The sequence below is a fragment of the Podarcis filfolensis genome (genome assembly GCF_964270895.1).
Source record: "Podarcis filfolensis genome assembly, chromosome: 1".
NCBI lineage: Eukaryota > Metazoa > Chordata > Lepidosauria > Squamata > Lacertidae > Podarcis > Podarcis filfolensis.
In genome coordinates this window covers 24,946,081-24,965,335 of record NC_139604.1, presented here as the reverse complement: position 1 = coordinate 24,965,335, position 19,255 = coordinate 24,946,081, and the positions used below count along the sequence as shown (strand labels likewise).

General features: G+C 43.0%; 1 protein-coding gene across 6 annotated transcripts in view; it reads left to right on the top strand.

Annotated features, from left to right (window-relative positions):
- Positions 1-19,255, top strand: part of PDE1A (phosphodiesterase 1A) — a 145,216-nt gene that overhangs the window by 66,561 nt on the left and 59,400 nt on the right. The window contains exon 1 of one of the 6 annotated variants that reach the window (XM_083629378.1): positions 18,838-18,979. The exons of 4 other annotated variants lie outside the window; for them this stretch is intronic. In XM_083629378.1, coding sequence (XP_083485504.1) covers positions 18,921-18,979 — 59 coding nt within the window. In that variant the 5' untranslated portion in view covers positions 18,838-18,920. Of the gene's footprint in view, positions 1-18,837; positions 18,980-19,255 lie in introns of those variants that run through there. One more of the 6 variants, XM_083629374.1, reaches the window with a different exon arrangement.

Here is a 19,255-nt window from a genome sequence, read left to right as displayed (position 1 = left end):
CAGTAATCTCAAACCACTTGCTGTTGTATCTTATCGCACAGGACTGGGAACCTTGTAGCCCTTCAGGTGGTTGATGAAATATAGCTCCAATTCTTCCTGACCTGGGGCTGTTTGGAATTAAATTCCAAGAATCATCAGATTCCCCATTCCTGCATTGTCAGATGCGATGCCAAGTGGTTTGGCATCAATGCATCCCATGAGCCCACATGCTCCCTTCTGATGTGTTAATCTTTCCGGAGGACCACAGAGTCCCTTTCCCTGTGATAATATTACCCTTTTATAAGGATGGATTGCATTTTAGCCCCTTGGCACCGAGCTTGATAAAGAAAAGCCCTTATGTTCACACACCAGAACAGAAAACAAACACAACAACTTCTCAAACAAAAAGACGTTAATTTGGAGCACAATCGAGTCAAGGTAAAGAGGTTTTAAGCTCAGCTGATTTTAATGGGATAGATGGCATGTTCTTCCCATGAAATCAGTAGGACTTAAAAGTACGTACTTCGCTTTGAATGGGTCAGGACTTGCTCCAACTAAAACAGGGCTAGAGAACTTGTGTGGCCCTCCAGATATTATTGAACACTTCAACTCCCATCAGCCCCAGCCAACATGACCAATGGCCAGGAATGGTGGAAACATCCACAGCAACATCTGGAGGGCCTTGGGTCCCCCAGCCCTGAACAAAAGTGACCAATCTAATTCACCTTCTGAGATTTCAGCCTGTACTTGCCTCTCCCATCAAAATAAATGGGCCTTGAAAGTTCATAGCCTGGATTGGACTGTGCCCTTTCTATTCCTAATGAATTCTGAATAGCTTTTCAAAAGCACCAGCCATTTGCTTGAAGCACGTAATACCAAAGAAAGGCATAATTTCTTAGGTTTCTGGTTTAATTTCCAGAGATGGCCTTGTGTAATTTCCTTACTGCAATTACTGTCAGAATGTTGCAGAGTTGCAAATGTGGTTTTGTCTTGTTTTTGTTTTTTTAAAAAAACCATTGTTTCACTTTTTAGTTATTCCAAAGTTCTAGCCCATTTATACTAGTCTCTTTTTTAAATTATTGATTATCTTATTAAGCCACAGACTTATTTGCATCAAGGACCAAGCCACCTTACAAAATCATTTGTGGAAAAGGTGTGCTTAATGTGCCTTCATGGTCATGGTCAAGGAAGGAGAAATACTTCCTTGCTCCAGAACTCTGCTTTTCTCTTGTAGCTGGTGGGCCTTGATGCTGGATCTTCTAACTGGGTGCAATTTGGATTTGAAAAGGAACTGTGCAGGGCTGGCTTTGGGGCTGGGTGAGCTGGCGGTCAGCCAGGACACTGAACTGAGGAAGACACAAGGCTGTGCTCAGTGGCTGTGTTTTTTGGGGGGACAGTGCTGTCAGCATTGCCATACCCTCCAACATTTCTCCGATGAAAATAGGGAGATCCTATTCCATACCCTCCAACATTTCTCCAGTGAAAATAGGGATGTCTTAAGGAAAAGTGGGACATTCTAGGATTAAATCAGAAACTGGGACAGCTTCTGTAAATCTGGGATTGTCCCTAGCAAATGGGGACACTTTGAGGGTCTGCTGAGCTTGGTTGGCCAAAAACAATTATTTTAAGAACCCCCCCAAAACAACAACAACAACAACAACAACAACAACAACAACAACAACAACACCCTGGTTCTATATCTTGTTTGGGCACCAACTATAAAAATGGTCTTCCTTTAACTAGTTTTAAAGTATGTTTCGTCTTCAATTTCCACCTGGATGTCATTTGTGCTAGATAAAAATCAGTGGGACACAGCTTTCCTTTGAGGCAACTTTGCCAAGCACTTAGCACTTCAAATGCTATAAACACTGTAAGCACTATATAAATAATAGCAGAAAAAAGCTGTAATCTCTAAGAGGTCAGCTGGATATCTTATTTATTTTTTAAAAAATAAAAATAATGGATGTTCTAAAATAAAGAATGCTTACCAAAAGAAAGGAACTGCTTCAAAACAAAGTAAACGAGAACCCTTTGATAGCCCTGCTGCACTGAATTAGTTCACTGCCACTAATGGCTTTTTGAGCTTTGGCTTGTGCTAACAGTGGAACAGTCTCCCTTGGGAGGTTGTGGGCTCTCCTTCCTTGGAGGTTTTTAATCAGAGGTTGGATGGCCACCTGTCATGGATGCTGTAGCTGAGATTCCTGCATTGCAGGGGGTTGGACTAGATAGCCCCTAGGGGTCCCTTCCAACTCTACAATTCTTTGATTCTTTAATACTAACTGTGGCACAACAGCTGAGAGATCCAGGTTTTGAGCCATGTGGTTCTTGATGGATAGGATTGCAAGGGACGAAAAACCTCATCTACCAGATTCGCAAGGACATTTTTATGAGTTTCATTTCTTTCTTTCTTTTTTATAAATTTATAAATTTTATTTAACGTAATTGTTGCAAAATATAAGCAAAACACTGCAAATACATACATGCATATATACTTCAAATAACCACATATACATGAAAAAAGAAACAAAAGAGGAAAAAAGAAGAAAAGAAGAAGAAAAAGAGAAAAGAAGAAGAAGAAAACAGATACAATCTTGCTTAAAATGTATATAGGAAGTGCAGTGTAAGTGATGGAAGTCAATCAATGAAATTTTATTATTATTTTCATATTGAGATATTTGTAGAATGAGTTTCATTTCTGAGAAGCCGTGCTCGCCACTGGTAACTGGATGTTAATATGTAATTGTAACATAACGGGGACGTCTCCCTGGCTACGATGAAGTAAATATTTTACGTAGTTGTGTGTGAAACTGAACAGATGCTAATTTGAGAGTTAAGCAATTGTTTAGGCCATTGGTGTGTGTGCAGGCTGGTTGAAAAACACAAACAAGCAACCCAGCAACATTAAATGAATTATTTTTGCTTCTTTGGTCAAATTTAAGCCGGCTGTCAAATGTATCCTAGGGAGCCTGGCAGAGAGGGCTTGCTTATTAACTAGAATGTCTGAACCAATCGCAGTAAGGTAAAAAACTTACAGTGGTACCTCGGGTCAAGAACTTAATTCATTCCAGAGGTCCGTTCTTAACCTGAAACTGTTCTTAACCTGAGGCACCACTTGAGCTAATGGGGCCTCCCGCTGCTGCTGCGCAATTTCTGTTTTCATCCTGAAGCAAAGTTCTTAACCCGAGGGACTATTTGTGGGTTAGCAGAATCTGTAACCTGAAGTGTCTGTAACCTGAGGTACCACTGTACTTTATGTCTAGGCATCAGTAAAGATTGGTCAGGCAGGTTTATGATTCACCAGGCCAAGTAGCCCCAATTACAATTTGTTGTAAGGGGGGGAGCAACACAGAAGGCTTTAAGGAGGGTTTCTGTGGAAAAGCAGGATGCCTGTTGTTAGTACAGAAAGGACTCCAGGGCTGCTGAAAAAAAAAGAGAGTTTGAGATGTCAGTGAGTGAATTCTCTGATTCGCAAGCCTGGGCAGTGTGTTTGGGGGTCCTGGGCTGCCCAGAAGACACAACCCCCCTCTCAGCCTCACTGATGTGGTTCAAAGGAAAGCAGAGCAATACATTTGGCACCAGCTTGGCTGCAGGAGTTGCTGGAAGGAGGCATACAAAGCACCATCCAACTGTCTTAGGGACTCCATTCTGGATTTGTGTGGCGTTGACCCCCCCTAACACCCACCTACCAAGGAGGAGCAAAACCTTTTGCTAACAAGCCACATGCCCTGTACTAGCTGTGCCTGTGTGTGGATGAAAACCAAGAAAGCTGACTGGAACAAACTTCCATTTATTGGGAAATAAAAGACATAAAAGCACATAAAACAGACAGTGCAATTTTGTGACTAATTTATGCTGGCAGCACAGGTTTATATATATAAACTTGCGGGAACCTTTGACCGTTGTTCCAACATCTATTCTAAGCGAAAGAATTTTAAGGTTTAAGATGTGGTAGAGGTCAAAACGACCGATTGGCAATTAAAAGCGTACTACTTAAATGCACTTTTACCTCTCACAGCTGTGTATAAATAAGGGAGGGCTTTATAGTGATGCAAGTGAAAGGTGATTTATGGTATAAGAACATTTTTCTTACCTTCCTGGGAAAGTGGTGAGGGACCGAGTTTATGACTAATTCTCCATCTCATCCGGTGATGGTGCAGCCTGGTTTCAACTGTCTTACCACCTTTTCGATAAACAACCTCTTGATCTACTGCTACCCTTGCTGTTCATAATGTATAACGGGGAGAAATTACCCAGTAGAATAAATCTGCCAACAGGATTAGGTAAAAATCCTCAAGGCCTACATCAGGGAACACTCTTTTTAGTTTGCCAGTGTTGTTATTCCCCGTTAAAGCTAGGACTCCAAATGGATCAGCACTGGCTCCCAGTATGTTTCTGAGCACAATTCTTGGTGCTGACCTTTAAAGCCCTAAATGGCATCAGCCCAGTATACCCAAAGGAGTGTCTCCACTCCCATCGTTCAGCTCCGAGGGCCTTCTGGTGGTTCCCCCCTGCAGGAAGTGAGGTTACAGGGAACCAGGCAGAGGGCCTTTTTGGTAGTAGCACCCTCCCTGTGGAACGCCCTCCCTTCAGATGTCAAGGAGATAAACAACTATCTGACTTTTATAAGACATCTGAACGCAGCCTTGTTCAGGGAAGTTTTTTAATGTTTGAGGTTTAATTGTGTTTTTAGTATTTTGTTGAGAGCCACCCAGAGTGGCTGGGGCAATCCAGTCAGATGGGAATAATAATAATAATAATAATAATAATAATAATAATAATAATAATGTCAGGGCAAGGCAGGGGTCAGAGCAAGGGATGAGAATATACTCCAGGGTTCACATGGCTTGTACCAGGCAGGCGGCACTGTGGTGTAAACCACTAAGCCTCTTGGGCTTGCTGATCAGAAGGTCGGTGGTTCGAATCCCCGTGATGGGGTGAGTTCCTGTTGCTCAGTCCCTGCTCCTGCCAACCTAGCAGTTCGAAAGCACACCAGTGCAAGTAGATGAATAGGTACCACTGTGGTGGGGAGATAAACGGTGTTTCTGTGCACTTTGGTTTCCGTCATGGTGTCCCATTGCGTCAGAAGCGGTTTAGTCATGCTGGTCCCATGACCCGGAAAGCTGTCTGTGGACAAACGCCAGCTCCCTCGGCCTGAAAAGCGAGATGAGTAACCCCATAGTCAACTTTGACAGGACTTAACCACCCAGGGATCCTTTACCTTTTTACCTACCAGGCTCCAATTCATTGAGATGAACTAGATTCTGGTGCCCTGTGCCACCCTTATAATTTGATTTTGATGTGCACTTCCACATTCCAGAGCTATATCTGCCCAGCCTCCTGATACCAAGTATGAACATATTTTCTTGCAATGGGGTGCTTTCCGCTGATCTGAACGTGAGTGACCACCAGGATTTAGTGGGCCAGGGCAGTTCTGCATTTGGGGGGTCGATAGTGACTGTGAATTAAACAGATGGTGGCCAGAGGGCTCAATTGTCAGGGACTAGACTGAACAGGAGGAATGGGAAATGATCCCTCGGTCTGATCGGCCCCTCTCAGAAGAGGAGGAGGAGTGGGAAGTTTCGCCCTCCCTGTCTCCAGCAGTTTCAGGAGGAGAGGGAGACAGGGATGATGTACAGCTGAAGAAGGAAATCCCAAGTTAGGAGATAGTGGAGGATGAGGAGGGGGACGTTAGAGTGCAGTAAGCAGAGACCTCCCTGGAGAATATGGGAGACCCTCCTAGTTCTAAGGCTCAAAGTTCCCTCTGCATTCAAGAACAGAGGATGCGAAGGGACGTGACTCCTGTGACTTTCCGTAGGTTTCCAGAATATTGTGGGAGATGGAAGAGGAGGGACTCAGAGAAGCTAACATCTCCTATGCGTGGAGACATGGATCTTTTGTCTTGCATCCAGACGTCTGAATAAAAAGCCATAAAATACTATCTGTTTCTTCTTCTTGACTCTGAGGCTACCAGGAGAGGGGAGAATACTCCACGACTGACATCAATAATAGAAGATTGCTATGAAATAATAATAATAAAAGTATGCATGGGCATGAGAAGAGCCTGATGGATGAAGCCATTCAGTCCAGCATTCTGGTCACACCCCTTCCCCAGCACTTCCCCCCAAAGAAAATGTTTTCCCCCTCCTCTGATACATGGCTGGTGCTCTCAGAGTTAACAGATCCAAAGCAGGTCCTTGAATAAAGCTTGAAATGTTGTAGGAAACTTGACCACAAATAGCATGTGCCCCTGGCAACTCTTCCCACCCTTTAATAGTCATATTCTCCATGGAATACAGAACTATAGAGTTGAAAGGGACCCCCGAGAATCTTCTAGTGCAGGGGTCACAGCCTAAGGCTATCTGATCTCTGTTTAGAAACCTCCAGTGCAGGACCTTCCGAGGTTGTAATCAACACATCTGAGAAAAATGGTTAATGATTTAATTGCAATAAAGTTTGGGGTATTATACCCCACCAGTGGAGTTTGCCTAGGGCAAAATTTGGCATTAAACATGCCATGCTCTGTTGTTAAAGTAAACAATGTTTGCAGAATGGAATGAATGTAAAGATGCTTCAAGAGCATGGCTGGGAAAATCTAACTTTAAAAGCTTCCTAATTGCCCTTTCAATAACAAAAGCGCCCCACATTTTACCCACGGGTTCTGCTCTTTAAGCACATTCATTATGAAATTTAGTTAATGCTGGTTAACCATATATCAGCTGAGGTATGAGGTTAGCAAAGAACGCTTCAAAGCCACTATAACATCAATGCCGTCATGCGGTAGAATCAGGTTTTATTTTGCGTCTAATTTTTTCAGGCAGCAGTATTAAACTCCTTCTACCAAGGAGCCTATCTGGCCCCCGCCATTTATCTTTGGGTTGCCACATTTTTAAAAGTTGGCAAAGTTGTTGAGCTTCTTCTGCAAAATCTAAAATAATAATAATGAAGCTTTTGAGCTTTTTATAAAGGAAATCCACCAAAATCTACACTTGCACACCCCAGAGCTGATTGGAGGGGACGTGAAGAAGGAGTAGGGAGGAAGAAAGCCCTGTTCTACTAGCAGGACTTGTTGCATTGGCTCCCACTAGTGCAACTACTTAAGTTGGATCCTGCCCAAACGTCGGAATGAGATGGAACAGATTTATGAATGACTACAGTATATGGACCTTTCAGAACCACTTGACTTTTAGCTTTCCATTCCAGCTTCAGCTTCCTTGTGTCTTTATGACTTTAGCATCATCAGAAAAATGCCAATCGGAGTTCTTCATTGTGTGTTATCGTTAGGCGATGAAAAAGGAAGCCCTTTGAAAGTAGCACAGAGGGAAGAATTGTTATCGTGGTGCGGCTTATTTCCTGCATGCAGAAAATCTGTTGTGATTTTGTGGCCTACTCCTGCCCACAATGTTTGTGTGTGCTCATTTGGCTGGGGTGGTGATAGAAATCAGGCTAGGAATCGCTCTTTGATTTGTGTTACATTAAGCCCAGTTAATCATTTATTCGGCCGCTGCTAATAAAAACCAAATACTTCTCTTTGAAGAAGGGTTCTAGAGAATGTTAAGTGCTTGCAATATAAAGTAAGCAGTGGTGCTGGCAAATCATCTCAGCAGCTGGGGGTACATTTAGGACCATATTCTGCCTTAAAGAGAATAATTGCTACTTTAGTTAATGAAGGCCGCCCACTTAGGTTAAAGGTTGGAATCTGACCAAGAACTTGACATTGTCGAAGTAGCAATTCATGGTCGCCTTCTTTTTATTTCTGCAACTTCCTCCTAAAAATCTGGCCACATCTTCCACCCTTGGATCAAAGGGAACAAGGTCCCAGTGTTAAATAGATTTAAAGAGGAGGAGACATGGACATGTTTAATTTTCTCCTATTCATTTTAAATGTGTGGAACTTTGATGATGGGGCAGGGAGAGCAACAACTGGTACCAGGCGCTATTTTTGGGTGGGATTCAGTCACATTCTGGCAAATTCAGTTGGTGCAGGTGAAACTGGTTTGGATTTCTCACTCAACAAACTCGTTCCCCCCAAATATCAGACTTTTAGTCATAAGGAAAGTGATGAGGAGCATGCACTGGAATGTTTGCAGACCCTCCAAGTGTCCCTATTTTCCAAGGACAATGCTGGATTTACAGAAGCCGTCCCGGTTTCTGATTTGATCCCCAAATGTCCTGCTTTTCCTTTGTACATCCCTATTTCCACTGGAAAATTTTTTGGAGGGTTTAGAATAGGATATCCTTATTTTCACTGGCGAAATATTAGAGGGGTACATGTGTGGGATAACACTTGCTTTGATGTAACCCACAGTTTGGCAGTCTTTCCATTCTTCTGAATTCAGATAAGTGTTCAGAGGGTTGGGGCAAATGAAAAGCCAAGGTCAGATTGTGAGGGCTGCAAGATCGGCCCATAACTCAGGTGAAGCATTGAATGGTGGAATGAGGAGATGTCCACGTGGCAACTTTCACACTGTCTGTTTCAGGGTTGGGGAGACTTTCTCAAACTGTAGGCCACATTTCCTTTTGGGCGTTGTTCTGAGGACCAGAGGCCAGTGGCAGCAGGCAGGAAGGCTGAGGGAAAAGCCGGAAAAGCAACAAGTGTGAAGTTCACCTTTTTACAGTAGGCAAGTTTCTGCATACACTCACACAACTCTTCTATCCTTCAAGGAGGCATGCAAGAAGCATTATTAGAGTTCAGGGACACTTTCCAGCCAGGCAGAAATACTCAAGGGTCAGTACGGGGTGTGGCTAAGGAAGAGATATGCTCTATGGAGAGTCATATCTGAGGGCCAGATAGAGAGACATGGAAGGCCACATTGGACCTCTGGTCCCGAGGCTCCCCATCCCTGGTTCATTTAGCACTGCAGTTAGCTTGAATGCACCACAAATGCAAAGGCTGTGTCCTTTGGTTAAGAGAAGGCCGTCCTTTCTCACTCCGAGCCTGTAAAGCTGGTTAAACAGACTACATGCAAGGTTAATTGCTTCTTCTTCTTTGGCAATCACTTGTAGCCAAGTAAGATTGTCTTCCATGAACACAGTTTTAACAGTGAGTCTGTAAGTGACTGTGGAGGCCAATTCTGGATCCACACATCCTTCCACAGTGGGGACATTGGTTTCCTGGTGGGAGTTGATCACGGTGTGGATTTGCCAAGTGTGCCTTCCTCTTAGCACGTTTCTCCCTTGCATCCTGAGTTCAAGTATCTCCAAAACCCATTACACCTTAGGTAAAGGTTGTTCTCCAATTGGAGCGCTTGTAGGCCAGTGTTTCCCAGTTGTCAGTGTTTATACTACATTTTTTAAAATTTGCATTGAGAGAGCCTTTAAACCTCTTTTGTTGACCACCAGCATTACACTTTCCATTTTTAAGTTGGGAATAGAGTAGTTTCTATGGAAGATGATAACCAGGAATCTGCACAACAGTCCAACGAAGTTGATGTTGAAGAATCATTGCTTTGACCCTGGTGATCTTTGCTTCTTCTGGTACACTGGCATTAGTTCACCTGTCTTCCCAAGTGATGTGTTAAAATTTTCTGGAGACACCGTTGATGGAATCTTTTTTTTTTTTTTTAAAAAAAAGGTTAATTGCACGCTGTTAATCACAAAGCTGCAGAAATGGTTTTATTGTTCTATTAGAATTTGTACACAGAGGGGGTTGTCATTTTTTTAAGTTTGTCAAAAGGGTTTTATTGCTTTTAGAGCATGCGTTTCTGCTTTCTTCTATTTTTATGCCTCTTTGATGGCTTCATCCTACAAAGTGGTTAATTAATGCATTTGTTAAGTAAGTAAATGCAATGGTACCAAACCAATCATCATCAGTGGCTTGGAATCCCAGCGGCGGCAACAAAAAAAGAGAGAAAGGATCAGTAGGATGATGAAGCCAAATGAGACAAGACACAATTCATGATGGTGAACAGCTACATGGCTGGCTTTTTTAAAAATGAAATTGGATACACTAGGGCCCTTAATCTGCACCAGATGGTGGGTGGAGTGAGGGCTGTAAAATGTTGTCTACCCTGTTGAATCCCAAGTCTGGATCACAGAGCCCACACCTGCCATTTCCTCTCTTTTTAAAAATGCCCTTCACAAGTTTGCTAAATAGGGTTGCCATGTGTCCTCATTTTCGAGGACACCTCATTTTTCAGAGGTAAAATTTGATAAAATAAAATTGTGTTTATTTGCTTTGAATGGCCACCCTTCCGTCCTCTTTTTCGCTCTTCAAAATATGGCAACCCTAAAATGTTGCGTATTGTCTTGTTTGGCCCTCACCGTCTTTCTTTATGTGTACTGCAGGACTCGGGAGCACACTAGATTCTTACCTAAATTATTCCAAAAGCTCACGTATTTGGCAGGGGACAGGGGCGGGGACGTGCTGCCTTGAGTCATTGGATGTGCATGTATCCATCTGCACAAAAAACAGCTAAGCTAGTGTTGTGAGGGGGAAGTTCAGGACTGTTTATGAATGAGCATGAGACAAAAGAAAGATGATGATGCATGATTTCCAAAACCAACTTTCCGCAAGATGTGCTGAGGGCTGTTGGTTTCAGGTGCTTTAAAAGTGGATCAGACAAGTTCGTGAAGGGCAGAGCTGTCTGTAGCTCTTAGTCGTGAAAGCTAAATAAAAGTTCCATGGCTAGCATGTCACTAAATGCCAGTTATTTTGGAGGGGGGTATCATTAGGGGATGAAGGATTTTCAGAGTTACTGGAAACCAAGATGCCATACTAAATGGATCCCACTTGGTGTGTCAAAGTTCTTGTTATGTACTTAAATGTGTCTAAGCAATCCGAGACAGGAGAGACATGGTTTATTGCAGGGAGGGCAGATGAATGCATCCGGTTTTGCTGCTACAGGTACACCATGACATTTCTTTTCCCTGTGGTCATACCTCCTCTAGTCACTGCCGTGGATACACGACCTGACTGCCTGTCTCTAAGCACTAAGTCTCGTCTGCATGACATTCCCACGCGGCAGGGTTAATGCTGCCAGCCTTCATGTCACATTTGCAGACATCTTTGTAACACAGAATAGGGACTCAGCTACATTAGTCAAAAAACAGTGTTTTGAATGCGTTATAAACATGAAACACCAGATGGCGCTGGAGAGCAAAACAAATCATTGCAATTTTCCATAGCGTTTTCTCTCTCTTTTGTTATAACAATTTAATTTCTGAGTTATTTATAGCTCCACACACCCCCGTGTGTAGATCTACCTTTGGTCCGACAGTAGACCTAGTGCCTGAAGCCAGCTCCCTGTAGAGGTTGTTGAAAGATACAGTTGGAAACTGATAATCTCCAGCTGTATCACTGAATGAAGAAATAGCTAGGTCCCTAATGCCACCACATAAAGAAAAAGAAAGGTTTGGTATACTAGCTGTTATCTATATATCTATAGATATAGGATTTTAACATCTATGATTTAGTTAGCACCAATAGTAAAACAGCAATGTGTTCCAATGCAACATAATCCCAGCATCCTTTTCCCATATTTTTTTTCCTCGCTTTTATGGCAGTGTATCAAACATGGCCAGTTTCCCAGAACCTTTCAAGATAATTTTATGTCTAGTCAACAGATTGGATGCTTGCAGTATAGGAAGCCGCGTCTTGGCTCAGAAAACACATCTGAACAAAGTTGCCTAAAATATGACAAAGTATTTATGAACTTACTAGGGCTGCACCCCAGCTTGCTCTGCTCAACAACCTCTCTAACATTCTCCCTCCCTCCACCTCATGCAACTATTAAGTTTGCTTTTCACCTTCCCAACCCCTTTTCTGAAGCTACTTCTCTCTTCTCTTCCGCAGTCCTACTTTGTGCCAGTTTTCACCCCATGTCCATGCCTCCCCCTCCTTTTGTGCGACGCCCCCCTATTACACACAAACCACCCACATGGTAACCTCCTGCATCTTCCTCCCCCCCACCTATTGCAAATTCTAAGCACTGTCTTCCACCCCAGGGTTATTTTCCCCCAGCTGTAACTTCCCAGAACTCAGTTCTCACACCTCTCAGATGGGCACCATTGCCATTATAAGAGGACAAGGGAGGTGTTATGTACTGAAGTTTTCACCCTGGGACAGCAGGGGGATACTGTAGATAGTTTTCACTCAGGTCCACATATGCAAATAAGGGATTGAAAGTAACGTTCAGTGATTGGATAGTTACAGAAAATAGTTACTGTTGCGTTCTAGTGGAGCTCTATATAAGCAGGCTGGCTGAACCCTTCAGTTCAGTTCTGTTCTGGCCTGTGAATAAACAAGAGCTGATTGAAGAATCGCGGTGTCGTCTGATATGTTCACCCACAACTTAACAGGAGGTGTTCCTGGTGAGTTCTGGCCCCTCTTTTTCTAGAAAAATACCACTGTTCCTAGAAGAAATAACCCTTCAGATATTATGTAGATAGAAATGTACCCCCTCACAATCCCTCTTTCAAAGAAATATGAACAGCTCTGTGAAGACACATTTTAGCCAGAAGTGATTTCCAGGACATTCTGCAAGTGATTTGTTCTCAAATATTTAGAAAGGCTTTTTTCAGCAAGGTTTTTCCAATAGCGTGAAGAGCAATAGGTTAGGAAAGGTTAGATAAACAGTGTTACATCCATTACATATGTTTTAGACATTCAGAAGCCTTTCCCTATTGCAAAAATAATAAAAAAAGTAGAGTGCTGTTTTATAAGAGATATTTTGGCCCATGGCTCAGTTGTAAATCTAGCCAAATATTATATTGGATTTAATCTGCAAAGCTCAGGGGATGTCAGTAGCACTTTGAAGGGAGTTGTGGGTGGGGAATCAGATATAACGCTGGTCACATGGAAGTGTGTATAGGGTTGTTATTTTTACACACACAGCTGCCGCTGCATCAGATCTCTTGTTAGCAGCACAGTCTTACCTGCAAAACATTTAAATGGCGCAATTATGCCTTTAAATTGCTCCCTGGATAAACAAGGCACTTGTCTTAAGTGCCTTGGCACACATATCACCCAGGGTTCCCATATGATGAGACAAGCAAAGAAAACTTAACCATGCCTTGGATTGCCTGCCTGTTTTCCATGTGCAGCTATAATAAGCCTTGAAGGCACTGCAACTAACCTTGCTGCTGTAGTCAATTAACCTTACAGTTAACATATGCTAAGCCATGCATCTTTCCCTCTGCCTATATATTTTTGCTCGTGATACATTGATTGGGTGTGTTTGTTTTTAAGAGTCTGAAAAGCATTATATATCAGAAGAAGGTCAAAAACAGTCTGTGTACCAAGATTATTCATGTGCCTAGTGGTTTACTTCGTAAAATGTTTACTGATTTCATTGCTATTGTGGTTCTGCTTAACTAAGCTTAAATATAAGGGTCAATTAAAATTTTTACATTATTATGTCTCATGGATAGCTCAGTTGGTTATAGAGCATGGTGCTGATCAAAGTTGCAGGTTCAGTCCCCATATGGGGCAGTTGCATGTATCTGCATTGAACTAGATGATCCTCAGGGTTCAACTCTAGGGTTGATTGATTGATTGATTTCCTGCCCTGTCCCATAAGATCCCAGGGTGGGTTACAAATATGTAAAAATTCAATATCAAAACCAAGTATTCCTGCTTGCTTTGAACTCTTGCTTCCCGTTGTACCAACATATCCCAAAGCACAATAAATGCCTAGGTTTGCACACTTAAGAATGTAAGAGGAGCCTTGATGGTTCTGACCAATGACCCATCTAGTCCAGCATCCTGTTCTCACAGTGGCCAACCAATGGGGGAAGCTTAAAAGCAGATCCCAAATGCAATAGACCTCTCCCCAGCTGAACCCTCCTGTTTTTTCATCTCTAGCTTAAACGGAGCCCAAGTTCCTTAACTGATGGCTAATGTATTGAGAATGATTTGTATGATCCATTTCCATGGCTTGCATTCTTAAATTTCATATATCATTTATGGATCTTTGACTTGTACCATTCCCGTTATTGTAAGTCCGCTCGCCTTCTGGGTGCGGCGGCATTGGGGGCCAGAGGCTGCTCCCCACAGGACCTGATGAGGAGTTTCTGGTCACTGGGAACCCATCTGAGCTGGTGAGGAGGGCATAACACCCCTTTCGCCTATCAGGTCCTGGATCCAAGCCTGCCTGCCATCGCGCAGGCAGGCTTGGATGCAGGGCTGACCTCAGGGGGTAGGCCTGATGGAGCAGGTAGGCTTACTTCAGGTCCACCTCCAGGGCATTTAAGGACCTTGCCCCTGGACCCGTTACCTGGTCTATTCTTGTGATTTGTGGCTTGCATTCTTCAATTTTAGATATAATTTATGGATATTTGACTTCTATCATTCCTGTCGTCGTAAATTACCTTGAGGCTTTTTTGTATAAGATGCTTAACAAGTGAAACAACAAGATTACGATACTGCATTTATGTCAGTTCATCTCCTTTTACTCTTGTCTCCATCTTTACTCACTGCCCTTCTCAATTTCTGCTATCTGAAAGCCAGTGTGGTATAGTGGTTAAGAGTGGTAGATTCGTAATCTGGGGAACCGGGTTCGCTTCCTCACTCCTCCACATGCAGCTGCTGGGTGACCTTGGGCTAGTCACACTTCTCTGAAGTCTCTCAGCCCCACTCACCTCACAGAGTGTTTGTTGTGGGGGAGGAAGGGAAGGGAGAATGTTAGCCGCTTTGAGACTCCTTCGGGTAGTGATGCCCGAAGCGGGATATCAAATCCAAACTCTTCTTCTTCTTCTATCTCTCCTCTGCAGAATTTCTGTGCGGTAGCCGTCCACCATCCAATTAGAAAGGGGGTATAGCAAATCGATTTAAAAAGTAGCTGTTCAGTCATAAGCGTTCCTTTGAATGCCACACAACATTCCCCAAGCAGAAAGGATTTACAGTGAAGTGAGGAAGAACCAGTAAAGGAAAATAGATATCATCTCTCCCACCCGTATCCACCCCGAGCTAAGATTTATACTTGTTGTGCCAGAGTGACAGCAAGCAAATCCAGTTCTTCCTGCAAAGGCAGCTTCCAGCTCCCCAGCTTTCTATCTTTAAATGACAAACACTGCTTGGAAAGAAATTTCCACGCACCTGAAGCTTGACCCCAAACCACAAATAATGGGACAGGAAATGACTTCCCAAATACTTTTTATATATACAGTTTTTCCATGGTACATGATTTGCAACACAGCATTACTGGTGTGTGCTGACTTCTCGAAAAGGTCATAATTCTTTCACTAGGTTAATTCGTTCCAAACACGTACACACATAGAAGATGTGGGAGAGGAATCCCTTTCGGGATCATTCGGTGTATATTCAATCCATTGGAAATATTCTGATCTGAATAGTTCATTTGTCCTGAAGAGTTCTCACAGGGTTTTCATAGTCTACAGCAGGCTTCCTCAACCTCGGCCCTCCAGATGTTTTGAGACTACAATTCCCATCATCCCTGACCACTGGTCCTGCTAGCTAGGGATCATGGGAGTTGTAGGCCAAAAACATCTGGAGGGCCGAGGCTGAGGAAGCCTGTTCTACAGGCCATTTTGCAGTCTAAAGCTTTTGCAAAAGATGAGAATCCAAGCCCTCCTCTGCCATTTGCATACTTATAGTTATCTAGAAAATGTAATGGTGTGTCCACCGATATAATCACAGTTTTATCCTGTCAAGACTGTTGCCATAAAGGGGGAAAGTGCTTGTCAGGGAACTGTGGATTGATACAGAGGCAGCGTCACAATGGACTTTGGTGCTTGGAAAGTGATTTAGTTTTCATCAGTACCACAATTGCTAATGTAGCACTGGGGAGAAATGAGCTTGTTTCTGAGGTAAACTTTTGTTTTTAAAACGATTAATGGTATGTGTGCGTGTGCACACATACACAAAATTCATTTAGTTCAGTTTATAAGCATACATAAGTTCCTAGAAAAGGCACTTTATTTGCACACACATTATAAGAAAAATACATTGATGCTAAATAATAATAATAATAATTTTATTTTATGTTATGTTATTTTATTTTATTTATTCCCCACCCATCTGGGTTGCCCCAGCCATTCCAATAAAGCAATATTCAATAATTTGTTAAAATAATAAACAGTAAAAATAAACAACAGCAAATAATAATGAAACAGTTTACACTTATCAATTACAATAAATAATTGCTATATAATAAAACCAGTGCATGCTCACAGCTTGATTACTTTAACCCCTTCCTTTCAAGTGAAATTCTATGTGATTGGCGAAAACTGACTTGAAATCTTATAATGGGAATTCATTACAGAACCATATCTGTACAACCAGTTAGCTAGGGAGTGCAATGTACTCTGTGGGTTTGGCCAGAGTTTGTGGTGTGTGATGCATTGCTGTTGCCTCTCGTCCTGTGGATTTACACCTTTCCTTTAAAACAAAAGCTTGCCAAGTAGAGTCTTCTTTTTCTTCAGTTGTAAAGCTGGCTGCAAAACAGCTGGGATTATTTGTACTGTACTGAGAATTCTGCGCTAAAATGTCTGTTGGTAAAGGAGAGTGCTTCTCCCATGCTGTGATCCGATTCCTGACCGGCCTCCCAAAGCAGGATTGCAAACGAACAATGAACGCTGCAGAAAGAACGACATCTGACCTTCACGGTTTCTATCATTTCTCCTTACTCCCCTGCCCTTCCAAGTATTTGAGACTTTCTGCCATCCCACATTGTTGTATGTTGAAAGCATTAAAGAGACATAATGGAGTAGCTTCTCTGCTGGTATAAATTGGGCTCCAGCTCTGCAGCCCTGAATGGGTCTCTGTCTAGCTTTTGAAGCACCTGGGGATACAACTCAGTGTTTTCAATTTTCTCTTCCTTTCTGTGCTTGAAAGGATACGGAAAGACTGAACTTTTTCTTCTTCCAGGGCAAGGCCAACACAGCATTGCATCCCATTTCTACATGAAAGCACCTCTTTTTTCCCCAACATGAAAAACTAAAAGCTTTTATACTAAAGTGTATTGAGCAGCTTTCATTATAAAGACACCTTTCGGGGGACTAAAATGGTCGCTTCTGCACTTGGTACAAAAATTTGATATTCACATGCAGTTCACTCCCTTAAAAGTGGAGTCATTACATAGTTCTGTTGCAGCAATCTCATATGCTATGGGAGGGGAAACCTCAAAATACATAGAGGGATGCAGAATGCCCTTGAAAATGCTATTTCCACATCTTTGTGGCTTCTTACCATCCCTTTAGTTCCACCATCCAGTGTCTTATTTAATGAAGCTTTGGCATATATGTGTGGAACCTGTAGTCTTCCAGATATTGTTGGACTACAATTCCCATCATCCTTCATCCGTGCTATGCTGGCTGGGGATAATGGGAGTTGGAGTTCATCTGAGAGGCACAGGTTTCACACTCCGGCCCTGTACGTTCAGGATTCATCCTCATATCCTTTGGTACATATTGAAGACAACATAAATGTACCGTACTTCCCCCAATCTTATAAGAAGGTTACTATGTATCCTTGGAAAAATACATCTCCACCCTCTCCCATTTCAAGACATGTTGTGTTGTGATCTAGACACACATTAAACTATATCTGAGCTGAAATTTTTTAAGAAGATTTTCTGATGAAGTGCCGAAGAAATGATAGGTAAAGGTAAAGGGTCCCCTGACCATTAGGTTCAGTCGTGACCGACTCTGGGGTTGTGGCTCTCATCTCGCTTTATTGGCCGAGGGAGCTGGCGTACAGCTTCCGGGTCATGTGGCCAGCATGACTAAGCCACTTCTGGCGAACCAGAGCAGCGCACGGAAACGCCATTTACCTTCCCGCCAGAGCGGTACCTATTTCTCTACTTGCACTTTGACGTGCTTTCGAACTGCTAGGTTGGCAGGAGCAGGGACCGAGCAACTGGAGCTCACCCCGTCGCTGGGATTCGAACTGCCAACCTTCTGATCAGCAAGTCCTAGGCTCTGTGGTTTAACCCACAGCGCCACCCACGTCCCTTTGAAGAAATGTTGGTTGGGGCTAAATGGCATGCTGAAGTAGGGTAATTCTGATGGAAGAAGAAATAGACAATGTTGCAAGAGTGTCAAAACTCACTGAAATGGTATGATTAAGAGAAGGCAGGCAAAGCAAAGAATGATTTGAGAGATTATGGTCCCCTTTTATTAATTACATGAAAGAGGAGTACAATTCGGAACCATTTAAAAGTTTTTCACTGCTGCTATAATTTATGTATATTTCGTATATAAGTTTGTACTGTTTTATTCCTGGCAGCCAACTGATGAGGGAGAAAGAAAGAAGCCATCACATGTCCTCAGATGCTTTGGTGGTGTATGATTTAACCTGGCTGAGTAGAGGGAAAACTTGCATTTGATGTGTGGAGAGAGAGAGAGAGAGAGAGAGAGAGAGAGAGAGAGAGAGAAGAAGATTTCATTTCACTTTTAATTTGAATATCGCCTCTCTATACGTATTATTATACACAAGGCGATGTACAGCAACAAAGAACGTGTGCCTTAAAATAACCTGAACCAATACAAAAAATCATAATAAAACGTAACTTTAAAACATAATGACATATCAAATAAAGTAATGTTAGAATATAACAGTACACAATAAAATTAACTCTCAAAACAACAGCAAATAAGCAGAAATTCACTCTTAACAAATACAATAAATAATTACTAAACTATGATCAATAAAAATAACTGCAAGTTACAGACACCCCTATCTGCTGTGGGTTGAAAGCAGCATCTTTCTCGTAGTCAATAAGGGCACAGGGTGTCTTTTTCTCTTTCTGGCAGGTGATCAGCATCTGTGGGAAGGAAGGCACGATGGCCAATTTCTCCTTTAAGTTGGCCATTATGAGTCTGAGGCTTATACGCCTGTCGGTCTTCAGGCAGAAAGCATCAGTATGACATCACAATGGCCAGCCATTCTTTTGCAGCTGCATCAGCCTTGGGGGTGGCGGGTGGGCAGGGGCAACACTGATCAGCCTCTTTTCACACTGAATCCAGCCACCGCCTGTGGCAGCATGTATCTCCCTCTCAGGCAGAAGCAGGGAAATTCAGACAATTACTCTTTCTCATTGAGGTGAGTTTCTGCAGGAACAGATGGGAACCAGCGGCAGAGCATATGCACGTGCTGCTCAGGGTGGACGCGCTCCCTAGGGGGGCATGGCGCGGAGGGTGCCCTCCTAGGTGCAGGATAGTCGCTTGGGTGCCCGGAGCGGTGCATGTGTCCTGCAGCTGGGGCAGAGCAAGCCGCCCATGGCGGACATTTGGCACACCACCTGCCCGCGACTCCCAAGCCTCCCCCAAGCTGTCAAAACAAAGGGGAAGGGGGAAATGCTGCAGCCAAAGTGGCGCA